The sequence below is a fragment of the Chiloscyllium plagiosum genome, unplaced genomic scaffold (assembly GCF_037043375.1).
Source record: "Chiloscyllium plagiosum isolate Xiang-an unplaced genomic scaffold, Cpla_swu_hap1 HiC_scaffold_35, whole genome shotgun sequence".
Lineage (NCBI taxonomy): Eukaryota > Metazoa > Chordata > Chondrichthyes > Orectolobiformes > Hemiscylliidae > Chiloscyllium > Chiloscyllium plagiosum.
This window is the reverse complement of record NW_028270173.1, coordinates 10,090,497-10,109,600: the sequence shown is the minus strand read 5'-3', so window position 1 is coordinate 10,109,600 and position 19,104 is coordinate 10,090,497. Positions and strand designations below refer to the sequence as shown.

At 43.2% G+C, this 19,104-nt stretch overlaps 1 protein-coding gene across 1 annotated transcript; it reads left to right on the top strand.

The window, feature by feature from the left end:
• Positions 1-1,102: 1,102 nt before the first annotated feature.
• On the top strand, positions 1,103-13,512 carry LOC122541443 (zinc-binding protein A33-like). Its single transcript, XM_043678220.2, has 6 exons — positions 1,103-1,658; positions 1,749-1,844; positions 1,938-2,171; positions 2,383-2,405; positions 2,503-2,618; positions 5,441-13,512. The coding sequence occupies exons 1-6, from the start codon at positions 1,248-1,250 to the stop codon at positions 5,986-5,988; spliced, it is 1,428 nt and encodes a 475-aa protein (XP_043534155.2). The 5' UTR covers positions 1,103-1,247; the 3' UTR covers positions 5,989-13,512.
• Positions 13,513-19,104: the final 5,592 nt, after the last annotated feature.

Below are 19,104 nucleotides of genomic sequence, written 5' to 3'. Positions count from 1 at the left end.
TTTTCAGCTTTTCTACCACCTCACTGACTCTAATGCTGGGTGGCACACGCACGGTCAGAGGTTATACTTTCCCCTTGTAATGCGACATGACTTCCTGCAGATGGCAGCAACTTGTCAGCGCCATATCTGTGAATAGAAACCGGAGCTGAACCCAGGCACAGCAACGGCTGGTTTGACCAGGGAACACTGACATTGAGTCGGGATTCCCCACACTGCTCGCTAACACTTAGGAAGTTGGTGTTTTAATGAGGACGGCTACAAATACTCAGCCAGATCATGGACTAAGATCCTTAACCAATATAAATTAACCCTTGATTCAATTTGGCCTGAATCAAGGGTTAATTTATACACTTGAGTGCATCGCATTTTCAGGAAAGTGTCAAGGGCTGATACAGGTCAGCGAAGAGGCTCACTCGAGGAACAAAGGCCTTCAGGTTATGTGAGAGTATTAAAATTCTGGGACTGCTTCCCTGAAGCAGAGAAGGTTATGTCTTGAAGGGAAAGGGAGGGTCTAAACCAAGGATTCACAATGGCGAGAGGCTGACGGAGGATCTAAGGAAGAAGAGTAGGCCATTCAGCCCCTCGAACCTATTCTGCCATTCAATGAGGATTCACCTGCCCTTAGGCCTATATCCCTTACCTAACATCTATCTCAGATTAAAATGCTTGGTGAGATAATCAGGATGGAATTGTCTTCTCTGGAAAGTGTGTGTGTGTGTGTGGGGGGGGGGGGGGGGGGGGGTCAGACACTGAAGATCATTTACAGAAGAACTGGGGAGAATGAGGATAAACATTTTTTTCTCAAAAATGGCGCAGTGGGGCTAGACTGAGCTCTTTCTACTGAAGTTAAATGGAGATCCGTTCAGGTGTTGGACCCTTCCGGGGACTTAAAAGGATGTGAATGTGGTCTATTATGTGCAAGAGATACCTTTGGTTTGTTTGTTGGATAGAATGCCTGTAGTCATCGAGTGCCCGTGACAAAAGATTCTCAGCGACTTCCGAAGGTCATGGACTTTAGGCGTCTACTTCTCAGGTAAAACTGAGTTGTGAGGAGCAAACAGGAGAGAGATTTCAAGCATTCAGCACGGACATACGCCGGCCTGAATGGCCTCCTGTGCTGTAAGATAACTTCGTTTGCCAGAATTGGTGAGATATCGCTTCCCGTGAAACCACTGAGCTGCAGGTGTTTGCCTCAGGTGCAGGAGAGAAACGAAAGTGCTTTAAATCCGGAAGTGCTGAGTGTGAACATGGATTCCAGGCAGCAACGAGAGAGTTGGATCCAGGAGGTAATCTGTCCCATTTGTCTGGATTTCTTCACCGATCCGGTTTCACTGGATTGTGGACACAACTTCTGCCGCTCCTGTATCACCCAGAGCTGGGAAAAGCGGGAGAGAAACTCCTGCCCGGAATGTAGACAGGAGTTTCCGAACAGAAAGCTCAGGGTAAATCGGGTCTTAGCGAATCTGGCCGAGAAAGCTCGAAAATTAAATCCGAATCTGCAAGAGAAGGAAAGTAAACATCACTGTGAGGAACATCAGGAAGAACTGAAGCTGTTTTGCGAAACTGACAAGAAATTGAATTGTGTGATTTGTAGAGATTCCCGGGAACACAGGGAGCACCGCTTCATCCCGGTTAAAGAAGCTGTTGGACTCTACAAGGTAAAAGGAAACAGATTCCATCCCCTGATTATTTCATCACATTTTCATGGTCTAACACTTTTATTTTCTGATTTTCTCTCCCAATCCCAGGATCGGGTGAAATCTTCCTTGGATTCTCTCACAGATAAAAAATCAGCAGCTCTAGAAATGGAGCGGGAGCAGAAACAGCAGATTTCCCAGATTCGGGTAAAATCTCCCTGAGCTGATTCTCTGGGATCTGGGTTAGTTTTGTTCACTTTAAGGTGGGACATTAGTGATGTTTCACATCTCGTTCCACAGGAACAGGCGAACTGCCTGCAGAGCCACATCGAATCAGAGTTCACTAAAATGCACCAGATTCTCACTGAGAAAGAACAGACTTTACTCCGAGATCTCAGGGAAGAAGAGGAGCGAATTCTCAAAACGTTATTGGAGAATCTTTGGAAAATACAGGAGAATTTAAATTCCATTGAGGAGAAACTCTCAACTTTGCAGAAGCAAGTGAACCAGAAAGCGGGACCGATTCTATATCAGGTGGGAAATTGAAGTTAAAAAAGGGCAGGGAGATCAACGGGACTGATATAAATCATCAATTTTGCCCATTATTCAGAGCTCCTGGGGAGGTGAAGGCTTAGCGATATTATCACCGGGCTGTTCAAGGTTCCGAATCTGGGTGTAGAAGGTTGGTGTCAGGATTTAGAGAGTCCGTGTCTGCAATCTCAGATTTGTGTTTGATTTATTTCAGGAGGAATCCTGTCGAAAGGGGAGGTAAGGCATACTTCCTAGTTCAATTTTCCACGGTTTCGTAAAATAATTTAAGGAAATGGTTCTGGTCAATCCATAACAAGGCCTTTGTTGTGTGCAGGGTGACTCACCGGGATAATGGACTGCCAAGCGCAGACCCCGCTCTGTCCATCGGTAAATTCCACGGACCATTACAGTATACAGTGTGGAGAGAAATGGTCGCTGTCATTAATCCTGGTAAATCTCAGGTTGATTCCTTTCTCCGAAATGTTATCGTATTTCTATGCAAGACAGACCGCCCAATTCTATCGTAGAGCATCTTTTGAAAGGATGGCGACATTCTCCTGAATAGAACCAGACGTCCACAGTATTTTTTTCTCTCCCTTCCCAGGTTCCCCATGCCAGCTGTTTCCCTACCCCCCCCCCCCCCCCCCCCCTGTGGGATCTGCTCTGGCTTCCACTCGCTCAGCCCAGTTTCATTTTAGTTCAGTTTATCTCCACACTCCTTTTCGTCAGCGGCTTGTCTTTCTGACTTTGTTCGTTTGGTCTTCTCTTCCGCTGGTGTCTTCTTTATCCTCTCCCCTAGTCCTTTTGAGCTGGTCCCGTTTTTGGAATTTAGAGATGATGATCTGGGATTGTTCCCTGACCTGCATCATACGCTGTCACTTTGTGTAACCCTTGAATGACTGGGAGGTCACTCCGCTGGGGCTGAGGGTGACAGGGGGCTGAGCAACACAGGCGATTGGGAATTACAGGGAACTGGGAAACACAAGGAGCTGGGAATCACTGGGCGTGTGAAACACAGGGGACTGGGAATTACAGGTAAATGGGCAACACGGGGAACGGGGAATTACAGGATCTGGGAATGACATGGGAGTAGGAAATATGAGAACTGGGAAATACAGGGGAGTAAGAATCACAGGGCACTGACAAACACAGGATCTGGGAAACCAAGGGAAATGGGAGCCACAAGGGTCTGGGGAATCACAGGGCAGGGAACTGGGAAGCTCAAGGAACTGGTAGGAAACGCAGAGAGCTGGGACCACAGAGGAGTGGGAAATACAAGGAACTGGGAACCACTGGAGAATGGTAAACACAGGGAATTGGGAAGCTCATGGAACTAGGAATCACGGGGGAGTGGGAAGCACAAGGACCTGGAAAACTCCTGGAAATGGGGACCGCAAAGAAACGGTAAATGCAGGGAATTGGAGAGCACAAAGAAGTGGGAAACACGAGGGAATGGGAAGCTGAGGGTCCTGAGAATCCGGTGTTCTGGACGGACGGGGTGTTTTTAACGCAGGGGCCTGGGGGTTGCAGCAGACTGGGGAGATCAGTATTCCGTGTGATAGATCGGAATACCAAGGACACGGGTTCAGAGAGATTTCGGGGACATTTCTGGACCCCGGAAGATCGGGGTATCGCCGGACTGTGAGGGCGGACAGGTATCATTTTACAATGTGAGCCCCATGTCCCATCTCCATCACTAGGGGGGAGCACTTTCTGCACAGACAGACGCAGGGGCAGTTTCCGGGCAGTTTTAGGGAGAAATGTTTTATCTGACAGCTCGGTTGTCTATTGATTTTTTTAAAAAATTATGTTTTCTCAGTTTGCCATTTTACAATGACCTCCTTTACAGTGAAGTCAGGTGATGGGAAAGTTTGATTAATTACACAGTGAATGAAAAGTCTTAGCAACTAAACAATAAACGAAATGATGGAGGTTTCCTATGGCGCCTTTTCCCCCCAAATATAATAGAGCAAGAGTGACGCTCCAAAGTGGGAATTTAAACCATGGCTCTGGATTGAACTGCCCCAGTCTCTCACTATTAAAGGACAGCAGTGTGCCCAGTAGCGAGCCTCACATTTTCCATCTACCTCCTCCCTCCTCAGTGTCCAAGGACACAAATACTGTATACCTTCCAGGTGAAGCAGCGTTTTACCGCTGGTCTCCCGCACTCGCTGCTCACAATGACCCCTCTACATTGTGTTAAAGTGTGGCGCTGGAAAAGCACAGCAAGGCAGGCAGCAGCCGAGGAGCAGGAGAGTCGATGTTTCCGCTATGAGCCCTTCATCAGGGATGTCTCCTCTACATTGGGGAAAGGAAGCTTAAACTGGGTGACCCATTCTCAGAACACCTACTTCAATCCACAGAAAAGCGCCTGAGCTCCCAGTTGGCCTGCCAATTCACCACCCAGCCTGTTCCCTGACCAATACCTCTGTCTCGGGTTTACAGCAGTATTCCAGTGAAGCTCAGCGCCAGCCGGAAGAACTGCCCAACAGGGGATTCTGCAGCCTGTTGGGACTCACCCCACACCGCTATGACACGAGCTCCTTTCAGAACAACCCGCACATGTCCCTACTGTCAGCTTTCCATCTTCCCTGGTTACTAGCAACCATCCCTCTGTCTAACTTTCACTCTCTCAGCTCCGTCTGGACCGACCCATTCAGCACCGCCCTATGATCGGTCTAAATATCACCTTTCCCTCGCTGCATTTGAAACTCAGGCCTTGCTTTCTCTCCACTGACGCTGCCAGACAGACCGACTGAATTTCTCCAGCAATTTCTGTCTGATCCAATATTCCTCCCTCACCTGTTTCCCTGCTTCGATGGTTCGTTTTCCTGCTAAAAGCCTGCAGTTTCAGTCTTGGTGTGCAATATTAATTATATTTTAATATGAACGGAGATTATTATTTTTAATATTCCCCAGTGTCGATCCCCCGCGTATCTAACCGTCAGTGTTCTTGTACAATGCTGCATCTTCCAGCGTTGATGCCGATACAAAATGACAGCATCACATTGTGATGATGGAGGGTTGGAGCTTGTCCCCAGGTAACCAGTAGTTTGTGAAATCTGCTACAACTTTGCAGAATCCGGAGTTAGTGCCAGAAGAGAAGGTGATGTGTGGGGACTGAGCGCACACCCACAGCTAATGACAGAACCTGGATCCCTTCAGAAACCCTGGGATTCCCGGGAATCTCCCGAGGGAGGCGGTTGGGAGACTGACAGAGAGGAACTCGATGGCTGACTGTGTTATTTATACATATCCCCCCCCCCCCCCAGCTCCAGCCTGTCTGACTCTGGATCCGAACACAGCGCACCCCCGGCTGATCCTGTCTGAGGACCGGACCAGTGTGAGAGTCGGCAACACACTGCAGGAGCTCCCTGACTCCCCGGACAGGTTTGACCGCTGGCTCTGTGTGCTGGCATCGGAGAGCTTCACATCAGGGAGACATTACTGGGAGGTGGAGGTGGGGGGGAAGACCTGGTGGCGTGTGGGAGTGACCCGAGGGAATGCCGTGAGGAAGGGGAGAATCGATCTGTGTCCCCAGTCTGGATACTGGACTGTGTGGCTGAGACATGACCAGATGTACCTGGCTGGGACTGATCCAGTGACTGCGCTGTCCCCGAGTGGGAATCCCCGGAAGGTCGGCGTGTTCCTGGACTATGAGGGGGGCCAGGTGTCATTTTACAATGCGGACACCATGTCCCATCTCCACACTTTCAGCCACACTTTCACTGAGAGGCTCTTCCCACTGTTCCACCCGGGGCCACACGACAGCGGAAAGAATTCTAGCCCCCTGACAATCTGCGGGCTGAAAGGTCACTGACACATCCACCCCATAATCTCCCACACTGCCTCCTGCCGGCTGGGACCTGCAGTCTGTGACACTTGCTGCTGCTGGTGGTGGTTCAGGTGTATGTGGACAGTACAGTGACATAGCTCTCATTTTGATATTAAAATTCACGGACCCCAATGGTCTTTTTCTTTTACAATGTACGAGAAAGAGTTTTCTTGACTGTCCTACCTCATTTCTCCCTTCGAGCAGACTCTCAGTGAATACACTCCATCTGTATCACTGGAATAAATTTAATGGCCATCTCCTTTCCTGAGAACATCTTTCCTGGGATTCCTTCTATATTCCTGATTCTGCAATCATTGTCCCATTTCAGTTCCAGCATTGAGGTTAAGCCTGTTCAGTTTTATTATAATTGACACATTTTTGTTTCAATTTCAGATTCTAGAATTTCCTTTTCAGTATTTTTGACATTTTCTGTTTGTTCCCCAAAACATCACTAAGTTTTCCATCACCAGTTTTTCTGTTCCTCCAGTTTCCTTGTGGATTCCCACAGGACCATTTCGCGAAGTGAAACTGCCTGTCAGATATTATAGCTATCCACTAGAACCTGTGCTTCTTGGATTCTTGATAATTGATGCTCATCTGGATAAGTCTTAAGAGTAAGCAGAACTCTATTTCAGATTTGTTCCCAAATCATGAGTTCTCTCACATTCTCACATGTTTTCTCTAGCTTCAGTGATCAAATCCACTGATTCCATCACATTTCTTTTCTCTTACAATTCTATAAATATCTGTTTGGCTTTCATTCTTAAATTAATATTCTTCAGAGACAAATTCATCAGCTTTGTGCCCATTAAGCAGTTTAATAATCTGCAGACTGCTGTACTGAACAGGCCACTGTACACATTCATAGCTTTGCCTATTTGGACCCATTCTAACATGAAGGCCCAAACATCTCTTAGCCACCTTTTGAAATGAGGTAAAACATCTTTCAGCACCCTCTTTTTGACCATAATATGGAACAACAGAAAAAAGACCATTCAGCCTGTCCAGTCTATTCTCCATTCAGTGTGATCATGGCTGATTGATAATCATGAATGCTATTTTCTTGACTTTTCCCCAAATCCCTTGATGCTCTTATTGATTATAAATCTGTCTATCTCATCCTTGAATATTCCCTGTGGCAAACAACTCCACAGATTCACTACCATCTGAGAGAAGAAGTTCCTCTTCATCTCTGTTTTAATGGACCACACCTTATTCTGAGTTTGTGTCCTCTGGGTTGAGACTTTCCCACCAGGGAAAACCATCTCCGCTCTCTGTTCTATGCTCTATCTATATTGTTGCGCCTTCTATGAATATAATATGTTTCAGCAGGGTCTCCGCTCACTCTTCGAAACACCAAGAAGTACAGCAACATTTCACCTCTCCTCATTATAAAATCCCTCCAAACCTGGGAACAGGTGAAATGTTTCTGGACTGTGTCTAATGCTATTACATCTTTCCTTAGGTTAAAAACAAGTAAAGGTAACGTCACCGTGTCCTTATGAAATCATAGGGCTCTCCCACTGAGCAGAGATGACAGGTGGTGGTTTAACATGAGAGCCACCATGCAATCGGCAAGGGAAGAGGTTTACAAAGAAACTTCTTCATGGTAATCTCAATCATTGCAGCAATTGGAGCTGATGTTGTTGGTGTCACCCATAAATTACAAAACTGATGTAAGGGAACCAGTACTGCTGACAATATTCTGGGTGCTGTGTAATGTACCTTGTATGTTTTCAGCAAAACCTTCCATTTTGTATACTCCATTCCCTTTCAAACAGTGACCAACATTCCTTTTACTTCCTATTACCTGCTTAATATTTAAACTATATTTTTATAATTTATGCACAACGACATCCAAATTCCTCTGTGCTGTAGCTTTCTGCAGTCTTTTGGTATTTCAATATTATTTAGTTCCTCTATTCTTCCTGCTAAACTGCACAACCTCATACTTCCCACAAAACACCAATGTACCTATTGCAAAAGAACACTAACATTTAGTTTACAGAATAACACAAACTATATTACACAAGGCAAGAGATAAAATTGTTTGAAAAGTCTCATTATAAACAATAGAAAGGAAGGTTCAACCACTTTATCCCTGGAAAATCCTCACAGCCACTCAAAATCCAATGAATATTCACCCTGATTGCCACACTGTAGGCAGGTTCTAAGTTGTCTGTCTTTCTCTCTCTCTCTCTCTTTCTGCTTAAAGTTCAAGTCTTCCACATTTCATTGTTTTTCCTTTGTCATTTTCTCTCTTTCCATTTCTCTTTCCATGTCCCTGTGTCTTTTCTTCTATTTTACCTGCAATTTAAATGTTTCTTTTTCTCACTTCAGACTGAATCTTTTCTAATTCTTGAAGTGATACATTCATTTTACATGTTCATTTTTTTTGTCTGTAAATGTTTTTAAATATATCATCCTTCTGAAATCCTGTGTTTACTTCTGTTTCTAATATTTTTACTCAGCCTCTCAGTGCAACCTTAGTTAATAATTTCAAGTAATCTACAATTGCCTTTTCCAATGCCAGAAAGTTTCAGAAACTGTCAAAGCATTTTTTCAAAATTCCAATCCATGAAATACACTTTACAAAACTCTCCTGACTATACCTCCTTTCCCTCCACATATTCTCTCCACATCATAGATTACTCTTAACTTAAAAGATTTTTGATCTCACAAATAGCCCTAATGTTGTTATGATGCCGTCTGATGATATGAGACAATGTATCAGCGTGAAACTACCGAGATGGATCATAAGTTGTCTTCTGTTTACCATGGAGACCAGTCACTGAATATGTTCACAGAAGGCTCCCAATGTACTTATAGCAAAACAGTACAGAAGAATAACGTGAACTATATTATACAAAGCAAGTGCTAATATCTCTTGGAAGATCCCACTACAAAAAGCAGAAAGATTCAACCAATTTATGCCTGAAAAACTCTCACAGCCACTCAAACTCCAATGAAGATTCACCCTTCTCCCCATGTTAAAGATTCTTGCTCAGTTGTCATGGCTGTAAATGGTTTCCTGTTGGTAAATATCTGTACAGTCACTAGGTGCTATTTTCTTCAGTGAATGTCTTTCCGTAAGGTCCTTGGAATAAATTACTAACTCAGATCACTATTACTTAACATTGCTTCCATAATGTTGTGTCTTCAACAGCCATGTGGGATGCCTCCCTCTCTGATATCCCAGTTTTTGCTTCTGGAGCCTTATTTCTTATAAACTTTAAAACATAACATGACTTCTCTTCAGTCCCGACTGCCTCTAATTACAGCACCTCTGCTCTCATGGGCCTCTTACCCCTATATCAACTGGCTTAAGGCTCTCCCTCTCTTTTCTTCTCTGATGATCATAAAAATCAAGTCAACAAGCACATTGACAGTTATATCCCTGGGTGACTTGCTGTTCATTGTTTTGGACTCGGCCAGACCTCAAAACATTTCAAGAAAGTGGCCCAAACCTTAACACTGCTAGTTGTTTTAAGCAAGTATAATGCAGATATTACAGGAGTGAGCAGCTGGCAACCCACTGGGGTTTCAAAAATCTCAATTTATTTACAAGATTACTGAATGAAACACAATTAAAAGAGAACAGAGTACCGAATAACTTAACCTCTCTGAAAACCCAACAGATCATGATGTTGTTCCCAATACCTGCAACAATCCCTAAAAACACCTTTGACACAAAAGGTAATATCAAACACAGGAAAGATGTCAGAGAGAGGGGGATCAGCATGGACTTGCTTCTTTGGGTCCAGCAGCTTCAAAACACTACTGTGCTAAATTCAAACCAAACCAGAGTAAAGCTGAGCTGGGAGCACTGGCTGCTCCCCTTTCATTGTACAAGTGCTTTTTTTTAAACTTGAAAGCCTTTTGCCTGAAGCAGTATCTCTTTGCTATAATCAAATTGGCCCGAAATCCCATGCAAACCCAGACTTTTCAGAGTTTGTGTCTTTTACAACCTTTCTAAAAGAAAAACCAAGAACAACATCACCTTGTTAAAGCAGCATCATCATCACATCATTTAACAAAAGAAAGTCATGACTTCTGACAAATACTGTTTTGAATTAAAAGTTTAGAATAACTTTTTCGCCTTGAAAGAAAAAATAAGTCTCAGGACTAAAAGATTAAAATCATTCTTTCTTCCACTTTAGAATCCAGGTTCTCAGGTAACAATGAAGTATTATGAACTTTCATAACATTTGCTATTTCTCAATCCACTCAACTCTCCCAGAATCTCCAGAGATTCTGATGACTCTAGCTAACACTTCTGTTATCGCTGTCATTATTAGTTTAAAACCGAAGATTGCAGCCAACTAACCCTGAGGATTTGTTATCTTTTAGGCAAAATAGTTTCTCTTACATCTTTTCTCTCATGTCGATGATTGTTTTTAGTTCTTACCTCACCATCATCTTTTGACTTTCAGTTATCTTTGGGAAGTTTTCAAAGTCTTCTACTGTGAAATTACACATAAAATATTGACAATGCTTCCATAATTCCTTTGTTTCCATTGTCAATTTCCAGGACTCACTCTCCAGAGGACTATCACTAATTTCAGTTAGAGTGTTCTTATTCCAATGCTTATATATACTCTCACTATGTTTTAACTTTATGAACTAGCCTTCTCTCATTCTCTGCTTACAACTGATTATTTTCCTTTTTAAGTTTTCATAGTTAACAGATGAAAATATTTACATTTAATAATGATTTACAGTCATTTTTTGCTGTTTAAAAGAACATAGAACACAGAACATTACAGCACAGTACAAGCCCTTCAGCCCTCGATGTTGCGCTGACCTGTGAAACCAATCTGAAGCCCATTTAATTGACACGATTCCATTTTCATCCATGTGCCTATCCAATGACTATTTAAACGCCTTTAAAGTTGGGGAGTCCGCTATTGTTGCGCGCAATGCTTTCCACACCCCTACTACTTTCTGAATAAAGAAACTACCTCTGATATCTGTCTCCCCTCAATTTAAAGCTTTATCCCCTCATGCTGGCCATCACCATCTGAGGAAAAAGGCTCTCGCTGTCCAGCCTATCTAACTGCCTGATTTCTTGATTTCTGCCCAATCTGTTGAGCAACCATTAATTTTTTACAGATTTTTACAATATTTCTTTCTGTTTCATGCTATTCTGAACTTCCTTCCATAACCATGAGAACCATCCTTCTCAAAACTCCTTTCCTTTCTCTATCATTATCTGTGTCACTGCTCCACGTGATTGCACGATTCTTCCTTGTTACCTTTTTAAATTTCCTCATCTATAAAGCCTTGCACTCATTTTTTTAGTTTAGAATCACCAGAACTCTAATTCTCGTATGTTTCCAGAGCAGCCTATCTTTATGGTACCGTTCCACTTTTCTCTAGCACTGGTGTTTGTGCCCCATGTGTAAAATACTCCCACACCAGTATTTGAGTCACATCTTCAATTCTCAGTTGTAATTTAGTCTGTGTTGTTAGAGAAGTATTGCAAATGCAATGCTCCCCTTCCCCTGCTTCCCGATGGTCCCCAGATGAGAGTACGCTTCACATCACTCTAAGCAACATCAGTTCCAAACTTTTCCTCAGCTGACTGACTGAATGTAATCCCAACCCATTGTGGTTCAGGCAAGGAGTCAGATTACAAAGCCACACCAGCCTGATTGGGGATTGAAACCCCTGCTGTTATCATCAATTTGGTAAAAAAAGGCCACCTAAGCAGCTGAGCTCACTGTCCACAAATCCACAAGGAATCCAGATTTCTGCAGCTGCTCACACACTTTACAGACAGCTTGCAGCTTTCCACTGCCGCTAGTGATGGCAGAGGCTTCAAATCATTTTCATCACATGTATGAGCATGGGAAACATTTGTGGCTATGTGCCAAGATAATCCCTCTGGTCCCACAGGTTCAAACACTAACACTGAAGGTGGTGAAGTTAGAATTTAATTAACAAATTCTAACATTAAAAGACAGTATCAGTAGCAGTGACTGGCAGGGAAAAAAAGGTGTCTGACACATGAAAATTCTTGAGGGAGGGATATGTAATGTCCTTACCTACAAGAAGTTCCAGACCTAGAGCAATGTCTTGGGGTCTTAATTGGTCAGTTGCAATGTAATCAAAGTCAGGGAATGACTGCTGGCCTTACCAGTGATATCCATTATCCCATTGAACAATAAAGGACAAAAAGTAATGTCTGCTCTGATGTTTGACGTATTTGGAAAGGGTTAAAAGTTTATACTTGACCTGTGTGGCCACGTTATAAACACACCTTGATTTGCCTTCACATCCTGGATTGTACCCAGTGATTGTCACTGAGTAGGAGTGATGGTACCCACTGAGCTACAGACCTCCTTATTTACACAGATGCCTCCTTACTTACACAGATGCACTCTAAGTCTCAGTTAGGCTTTATCACACTCCACTGACTCTATTCCATTGCTATGTCCTAGTATAGATTGATGTGCTTCTTCCTTTTCAGTTGTTAGGGACAGTGAGTTGTGTTAAAAAATCACACAACACCAGGTTATAGTCCAACAGGTTGATTTGGAAGTGCTGCTCCTTCATCAGATGGTTGTGGAGTATAAGATCGTATGACACACAATTTATCACAAAAGTTTACTGTGTGATGCAACTGAAATGATATATTGAAAAAAATCTGGATTGTTTGTTAAGTCTCTCATCTTTTAGAATGACTATGTTGGGTTTCAATTCTTTCTTATGTAAATCCCAGAACGTTTTTTCAAAAGTTACATTCTCAAGTGAACTTTAACAATAGGTGCCATGTCAGCTCAGATACTGCATTGAAGGTATCAGGCCAAAATCTGTCTGTCTGTGTCCAAATGTTCAGACTGATGTTATTTCTAAAAAACGGAATTACAGAATCTTACATGGATTTATGCAGATTTTGAACAAAATAAAATACTCACCCCACAAAATTATATGTGTGTACATGCATATGTGTGTGTATGTGTGTGTATGTGGGGGGGGAGCAGGGAAGGCTGTGAGTGTCTGTGAGAGAGAGTGTGTATGTGTATGTGGGTGAGTGTAAAGGAGTATATGTCTGTGAGAGTGTGCGTGTGTGGGGGTTTGCATATGTGTGAATGTATAAGAAAGAGTTTGCGTATAAGAGAGAGTCTGCGTGTGTGTGTGTGTGTATGTGTATAAGAGAGAGTGAGAGAGGGAGTAGTGCAGTGGGGTCAGCTGTAGTGTGACATGAACCCAAGGTCCCGGTTGAGGCCATCTCCATGGGTACCGGACCTGGTTTTCAGCCTCTGCTTGGCTACTTTGCATTGTTGCCCGTCCCAAACTCTGCCTTGAAGGATGTCACCTGAAGGTCTGAGGCCGAATGTTCTGGACCGCAGAAGTGTTCCCTGAATGGTCTGCTTGGTCTTGCCAATGTACCATGCCTCAGGGCATCCTTGCCTGCAGCGTATGAGATAGACAATGTTGGCCGAATCACATGAGTACATGTTATGTACATGGTGGGAGGTGTCCCCATTGATGAGCAAAGGTAGCTTCAAGATTCAACAGAGATATAACATGTTGGAGCAAGTTACTGCAGATGCTGGAATCGGTACTGAAAACAACAAATGCTGGAGATCTCAGCAGGTTAGTCACCTGATGAAGGAGTGTCGCTCCGAAAGCTAGTGTGCTTCCAATTAAACCTGTTGGACTATAACCTGGTGTTGTGTGATTTTTAACTTTGTACACCCCAGTCCAACACCACATCTCCAAATCATGGTAGGGGTGAGGGTGAGGCTGGAGACAGCGTGTCCACGTTTGTGGTTAATTGTGTCTCCACTTTGGGAATTAAAGATGGCTCTGCTGTGGATCTTCAGTTCCCTCTCCCACCCCACCCCCTCCCCATAGTGAATCATATTTACCCAAGAACTTTTAGATTACATGGATTGCATGCAACTCTGGTCTCCCTGCTGTAATGAGGATGTTGTGAAACTTGAAAGGGATCAGAAGAGATTTATACGGTGTTCACCAGGGTTGGAGGGTTTGAGCTATAGGGAGAGGCTGAACAGGCTGGGACTGTTTTCCCTGGAGCGTCAGAGGCTGAAGGGTGACCTTACAGAGGTTTACAAAATCATGAGGGGCATGGATAGTGTAAATAGAGAAGGTGTTATTCCTGGCATGGGCGAGTCCAGAAGGAGAGGGCGTGGAAAAATGTAAAAGAGACCTAACGGGCAACATTTTCATGCGGAGTATGGAATGAGCTAGCGGATGATGTGGTGGAGGCTGGTACAATTACAACATTTAAAAGGCATCTGGATAGGTATCAATAGGAAGGGTTTCGAGGGATATGGACCAAGTGTGTGTGTCCGTGTAGGATTAGATTAGGTTAGGATATCTGATCAGCATGGATGAGTTGGTCTGATGGGTCTACCTCCGTGCTGCACATCTCTATGCCTCCATGTGATGGTAGAAATCTCTGCAAGAGGCTGAGCAGGATAATCCATTGGGTGATGTTTATGGAGATTCAAACTTGACCTTGGAGGTGAGGTTGTTAAATGTGAGGGTTCTTGTTGATGAAGATTTATTATCTGTCATGAATTATACATCTTTCTTGAAAAGCCAATGCCCTGTAACTGTATCCTTTCCAAAATGATTTAATGGAAACAACTTTAACCACTCCACTAAACTGAGAACATCCTTTTTACAGACTCTTTTCAGCTACAAAAGGCTGCTCCATGTTTCAGTAAGATCATGGTTAATCTGAATGTAGCCCCCTCTGTACATTACTGCTTCTACATGTGTGTGCGTACACACACACACACACCTTCCTTTACCCCCACAACAACACCATTAATATCAGAACCAATCTGGGAAGTCCAAAAACGGCATGTTCTTAATTATGCAGTTTCACTGTTGTTCCCATAAGAAATGATATATGCTGAATAAAATATTTAAGAAAGGATGGTCACCAAAAGTAGCCCACGGCTCCCTGACTGTGGAATTAACATTCGCATTACCATGCAAACTCACTGCACAAGATTTGCTCTTGATTAAATCATTGTGTTTTGTTTCATAGTTTACAGGTTAATGTTCCAGTTTTAATCAAGCTATTCACAGTTGGAGGGTAAAGGTGCATTGTGGACTCCAGCTTGCGGTTCCCTCCTCTCAGGGTTGGGGATGGGGGTCTGCGATGGTGGACCATGAGCTTCACTCACTCTGTAAGCAGTGAATCTACAATGCCCAGTTTTTTTCACTGTTTTATCCTCCACCACTTTTCTCATTCAATGGAGCTGCTTTTGCATCCCCTGGCCATTGGCCTTACTTCCTTAGCGGCCAACCTGCTTCACTGGTAGAAATTACTATTGTCATGGACCTGATCAAACCCCTTCAGAAGATATCAAAGAGTCAGCCGAGACCCTCATAATCTACAAATTATGTTCCAGATGTTATTCCATTGGCCATACCTATTGAGCTTTAAGCAAAACACACTTCATTTTTACACCACAGTTTCAACGCAAACAACAAAAAAACATATAATTTTAATACCATCAAAATACTTAACAAAATAATACATTATTTAATTACTACTCATCAAGTGGTCCAATACAGCAGCATCCCATTAATGCAAAGACAAAATCAGCAAAATAGATTTTATCACTTGGTACCCCAGGCAAGGAGATAGCAACACTGAAAGACACAATGTAGCAACAGAAAGCAATTTGATTTCAGATAGTCAACATGGTTTCGTCAAGGGCAGGTCGTGTCTCACAAACCTCATTGAGTATTTTGAGAAGGTGACCAAGCATGTAGATGAGGGTAGGGCGTTGACGTGGTATACATGGACGTCAGTAAAGCCTTTGATAAGGTTCCACGTGGTAGGCTGTTGGAGAAAATGCAGAGGCATGGAATTGAGGGTGGTTTAACAGTTTGAATTAGAAACTGGCTTTCTGAAAGAAGGCAGCGAGTGGTTCAGCCTGGAGTCCGGTTACTAGTGGTGTGCCACAAGGATCTATTTTGGGACCACTGCAGTTTGTCATTTTTATAAATAACTTAGATGCAGGCATAGGTGGATGGATTAGTAAATTTGCAGATGACACTAAAGTCGGTGGAGTAGTGGACAGTTTGGAAGAATGTTACAGGTTGCAGGGGGGCTTGGATAAACTGCAGAATTGGGCTGAGAGGTGGCATATGGAGTTCAATGCAGCTAAATGTGAGGTGATGCACTTTGGGAAGAATAACAGGAAGGCAGCGTACTCGGTCAATGGAAAGATTCTTGGTAGTGTGGATGTGTAGAGGGATCTTGGAGTCCATGTACATAGATCTCTGAAAGTTGTCACCCAGGTTGATAGTGCTGTTAAGAAGGCATATGGTGTGCTAGGTTTTATTCATGGAGGGATTGAGTTCCAGACCTGTAATGTAATGTTGCAACTAGACAAAACGCTAATGGAATATTGTGTACAGTTCTGGTCGCCATATTTCGGGAAGGATGTGGTAGCATTGGAAAAGATGCAGAAGAGATTTACCAGGATGTTCCCTGGTCTGGAGGGAAGGTGTTATGAGGAAAGATTGAGACTTGGATCTGTTCTCATTGGAAAGAAGAAGGCTAAGAGGGGATTTGATAGAGACATACAAGATGATCAGAGGATTAGATAGGGTAGATAGTGCAAGACTTGTACGAGAGGGCACAACTACAAATTAAGGCAGATGTCAGAGGCAGGTTCTTTACTCAGAGAGTGGTAAGGGCGTGGAATGCCCTACCTGCCAATGTAGTTAGTTCAGCCACATTAGGGAGATTTACACAACCCTTAGATAAGCACATGGATGATATGGGATAGTGTAGGGGGGCAAGCTGAGAATAGTTCACAGTTCAGGACAACATCGAGGGCTGAAGGGACTGTTCTGCGCTGTATTGTTCTATGTTCTAACTAAAACTCTGGCTCTGTGTGAGCTTGACTCTGCACACTTATGCCTTATTTTGGTCTAATTTAACAGAATAAAAACACTCATGAAGCAGTCATCACCACTGGCAATGTCTCTCTGCAAAAGAAACAGCACAGAACAAATCTCCCTTCAAAGTATAGTGTTAGCGCAGCAAGACATGGTTCAATTTAGCATTCAGTTTGAGAGGGAGAAACTTGTGTCAGAAGCAACAGTGCTGAGCTGAAGTGAGGGTAATTACAAAGAAATGTGACCATAGGATTAGGTGACTGAGAAAGCAATTTAACAGCAAATATGATGGAGAGATAAGGCAGTAATCTTTGGCTCACCAGGAAAGCATACTACTGTGAGAAGGAAGGATTCAAGAAAGAGCATAAGGCAAGTATGAAGGATAACAATAGCTACAACTGAAAGAAAATTAAAAATATACCATGTCTCAAAGTTTAAAGGTGAGCTGGAGGATTAGGAAAGTGTTAAAAATAAAACAAAAGATGGTCAAGGATAATAAAGTAAGAAGTAAACTTTGACGATAAATATGTGTTATATCAAAATGGGCAGCACAATATTCTTTAAACATAAGAAAAGGAAGGGATTGGTCAATGTGAGCATTAGTCCCTTGGAGAATGAAGTTGAGGAGCTAATAATGTGGAATGAAGAAATGGCAGAGGACTTAACTGGCATTGGCTATTCATGGTAGAATACCCACATAGTTTTCCAAAAATACGAAATGACCAAAGGGAACAAAGTAGAAAGAGGGAGTAAATGTAATAGCTAACATGAGAGAGAAGCAAAGGTACTGGAAAACTAACAGCTTTAAACATTCAGAAGTCCTCTGGATCTGATAGGATGCATCATGGGATATTGAAGGAAATACCTATCAGTGGATGCTTCGAAGAACCCTGAGATTCTGTAAAAGTCTGAATCAGTTGGAAAACTGCCTTTGATCCCCTTGATATGGAAAGGGAAAGAGACATAAAAAGCAGGTCACTCTCTGAGCTAATTAAAATCTGTTGTTGTGGAAAATATTAGTCCAGTGTAAAGGATGTGACCCAAGAGCATTTCTACTTATATAATATGACCAAGCAGGGTCTGATTGGCTTCATGAAGGGTAAGCATGTCTAACAAATTTACCAGAATTCTTTGAGGAGGAACAAACACGATAGATAAAGGGGAAACAATGATTGTAATATTCTGATTTCTGCAAAACATTTGATACGGAAGTATTCCTGACTATTTATTAAGATAACAGTTCACTGTGTTGGATGTTGTATATTAGTACAGTTCCAGGGTAATAAAGTTGGGATAAGGAGGGCAGCAATTTGTAATTAGTGGTGTATCATAAGGATCAGTGCCGGTGCCACAATTAGTGACAATGCTCAGCAATGACTTGCATGCTGAAAGAGAATGTACTGGTGTGCGGTTTGCGCATGACACAGGAATAGTTGGGTCGCTAAGTTGTGAAGTTGCCTTGGAAATGTAAGATCTGATCCTCGGCCACGTTACACCCACATTGTTGGAAAGGTCACTCTGTCATACCCATGCTTTTCAAAATGCGTTCTGAATGTCTCCATCTTCTTCAGATGGGTTTGTGAAAGTTAGAAATATCATTTATTTCTGAATTTGTACTCGGAGGCTCTTTCCTGGTCTCTTTCCACAGCTCTAACTATTCTACTCAATGGAACACTGGACCCTTCCCGATCCAAGTGCAGAGTATTCCAGTTCTACCGGACTGACAACATTGGTGCTGGCTCCCAGCCTCCGAATCAAATCCCATTACACACGGTACCTCGGATCCAAGCTCTGAGTCACACATTCAACTCTGATCTCCCCTGATCTGGGCAATTTCTCACATATTTATTGGAGTATTCAAGAGCTTATGATATCTGCATTACCCTTTCTTGTTAACTTCGCTTCCAGCTCCTCAGGATTCCTCAGAGATAATTTTATCTTAGCCACACACGGAAGTCGCTACCATCAAAAAAGGGCTTCATCGACGCCTTCCAACTCTCAGACCTCTCCAGTGTCGCTGTGCCCCGTGATTTCTCTCTCTCTCTCTCTCTCTCTACGTACTCCAAGGACCGAGACAACGCCTCATCCCTCCCTCCCGTCTCTCTCCCAACACCTCCACCCTCCCATTTTACCGGGTTGAGTACGGTGTCCAAATGGAACCTGTGCAGGGCACAGAGCAAATTCAAATTAAGTTTTGGA

What these genes read in the sequence shown, in the direction of transcription:
- LOC122541443 (XM_043678220.2), top strand. Translation starts at nt 1,248, where the DNA reads ATGGATTCCAGGCAGCAACGAGAGAGTTGGATCCAGGAGGTAATCTGT. An exon ending in CGGGACCGATTCTATATCAG is followed by an intron (nt 2,172 to 2,382) that starts GTGGGAAATTGA and finishes GATTTATTTCAG; the next exon opens with GAGGAATCCTGTCGAAAGGG. An exon ending in GAATCCTGTCGAAAGGGGAG is followed by an intron (nt 2,406 to 2,502) that starts GTAAGGCATACT and finishes TGTTGTGTGCAG; the next exon opens with GGTGACTCACCGGGATAATG.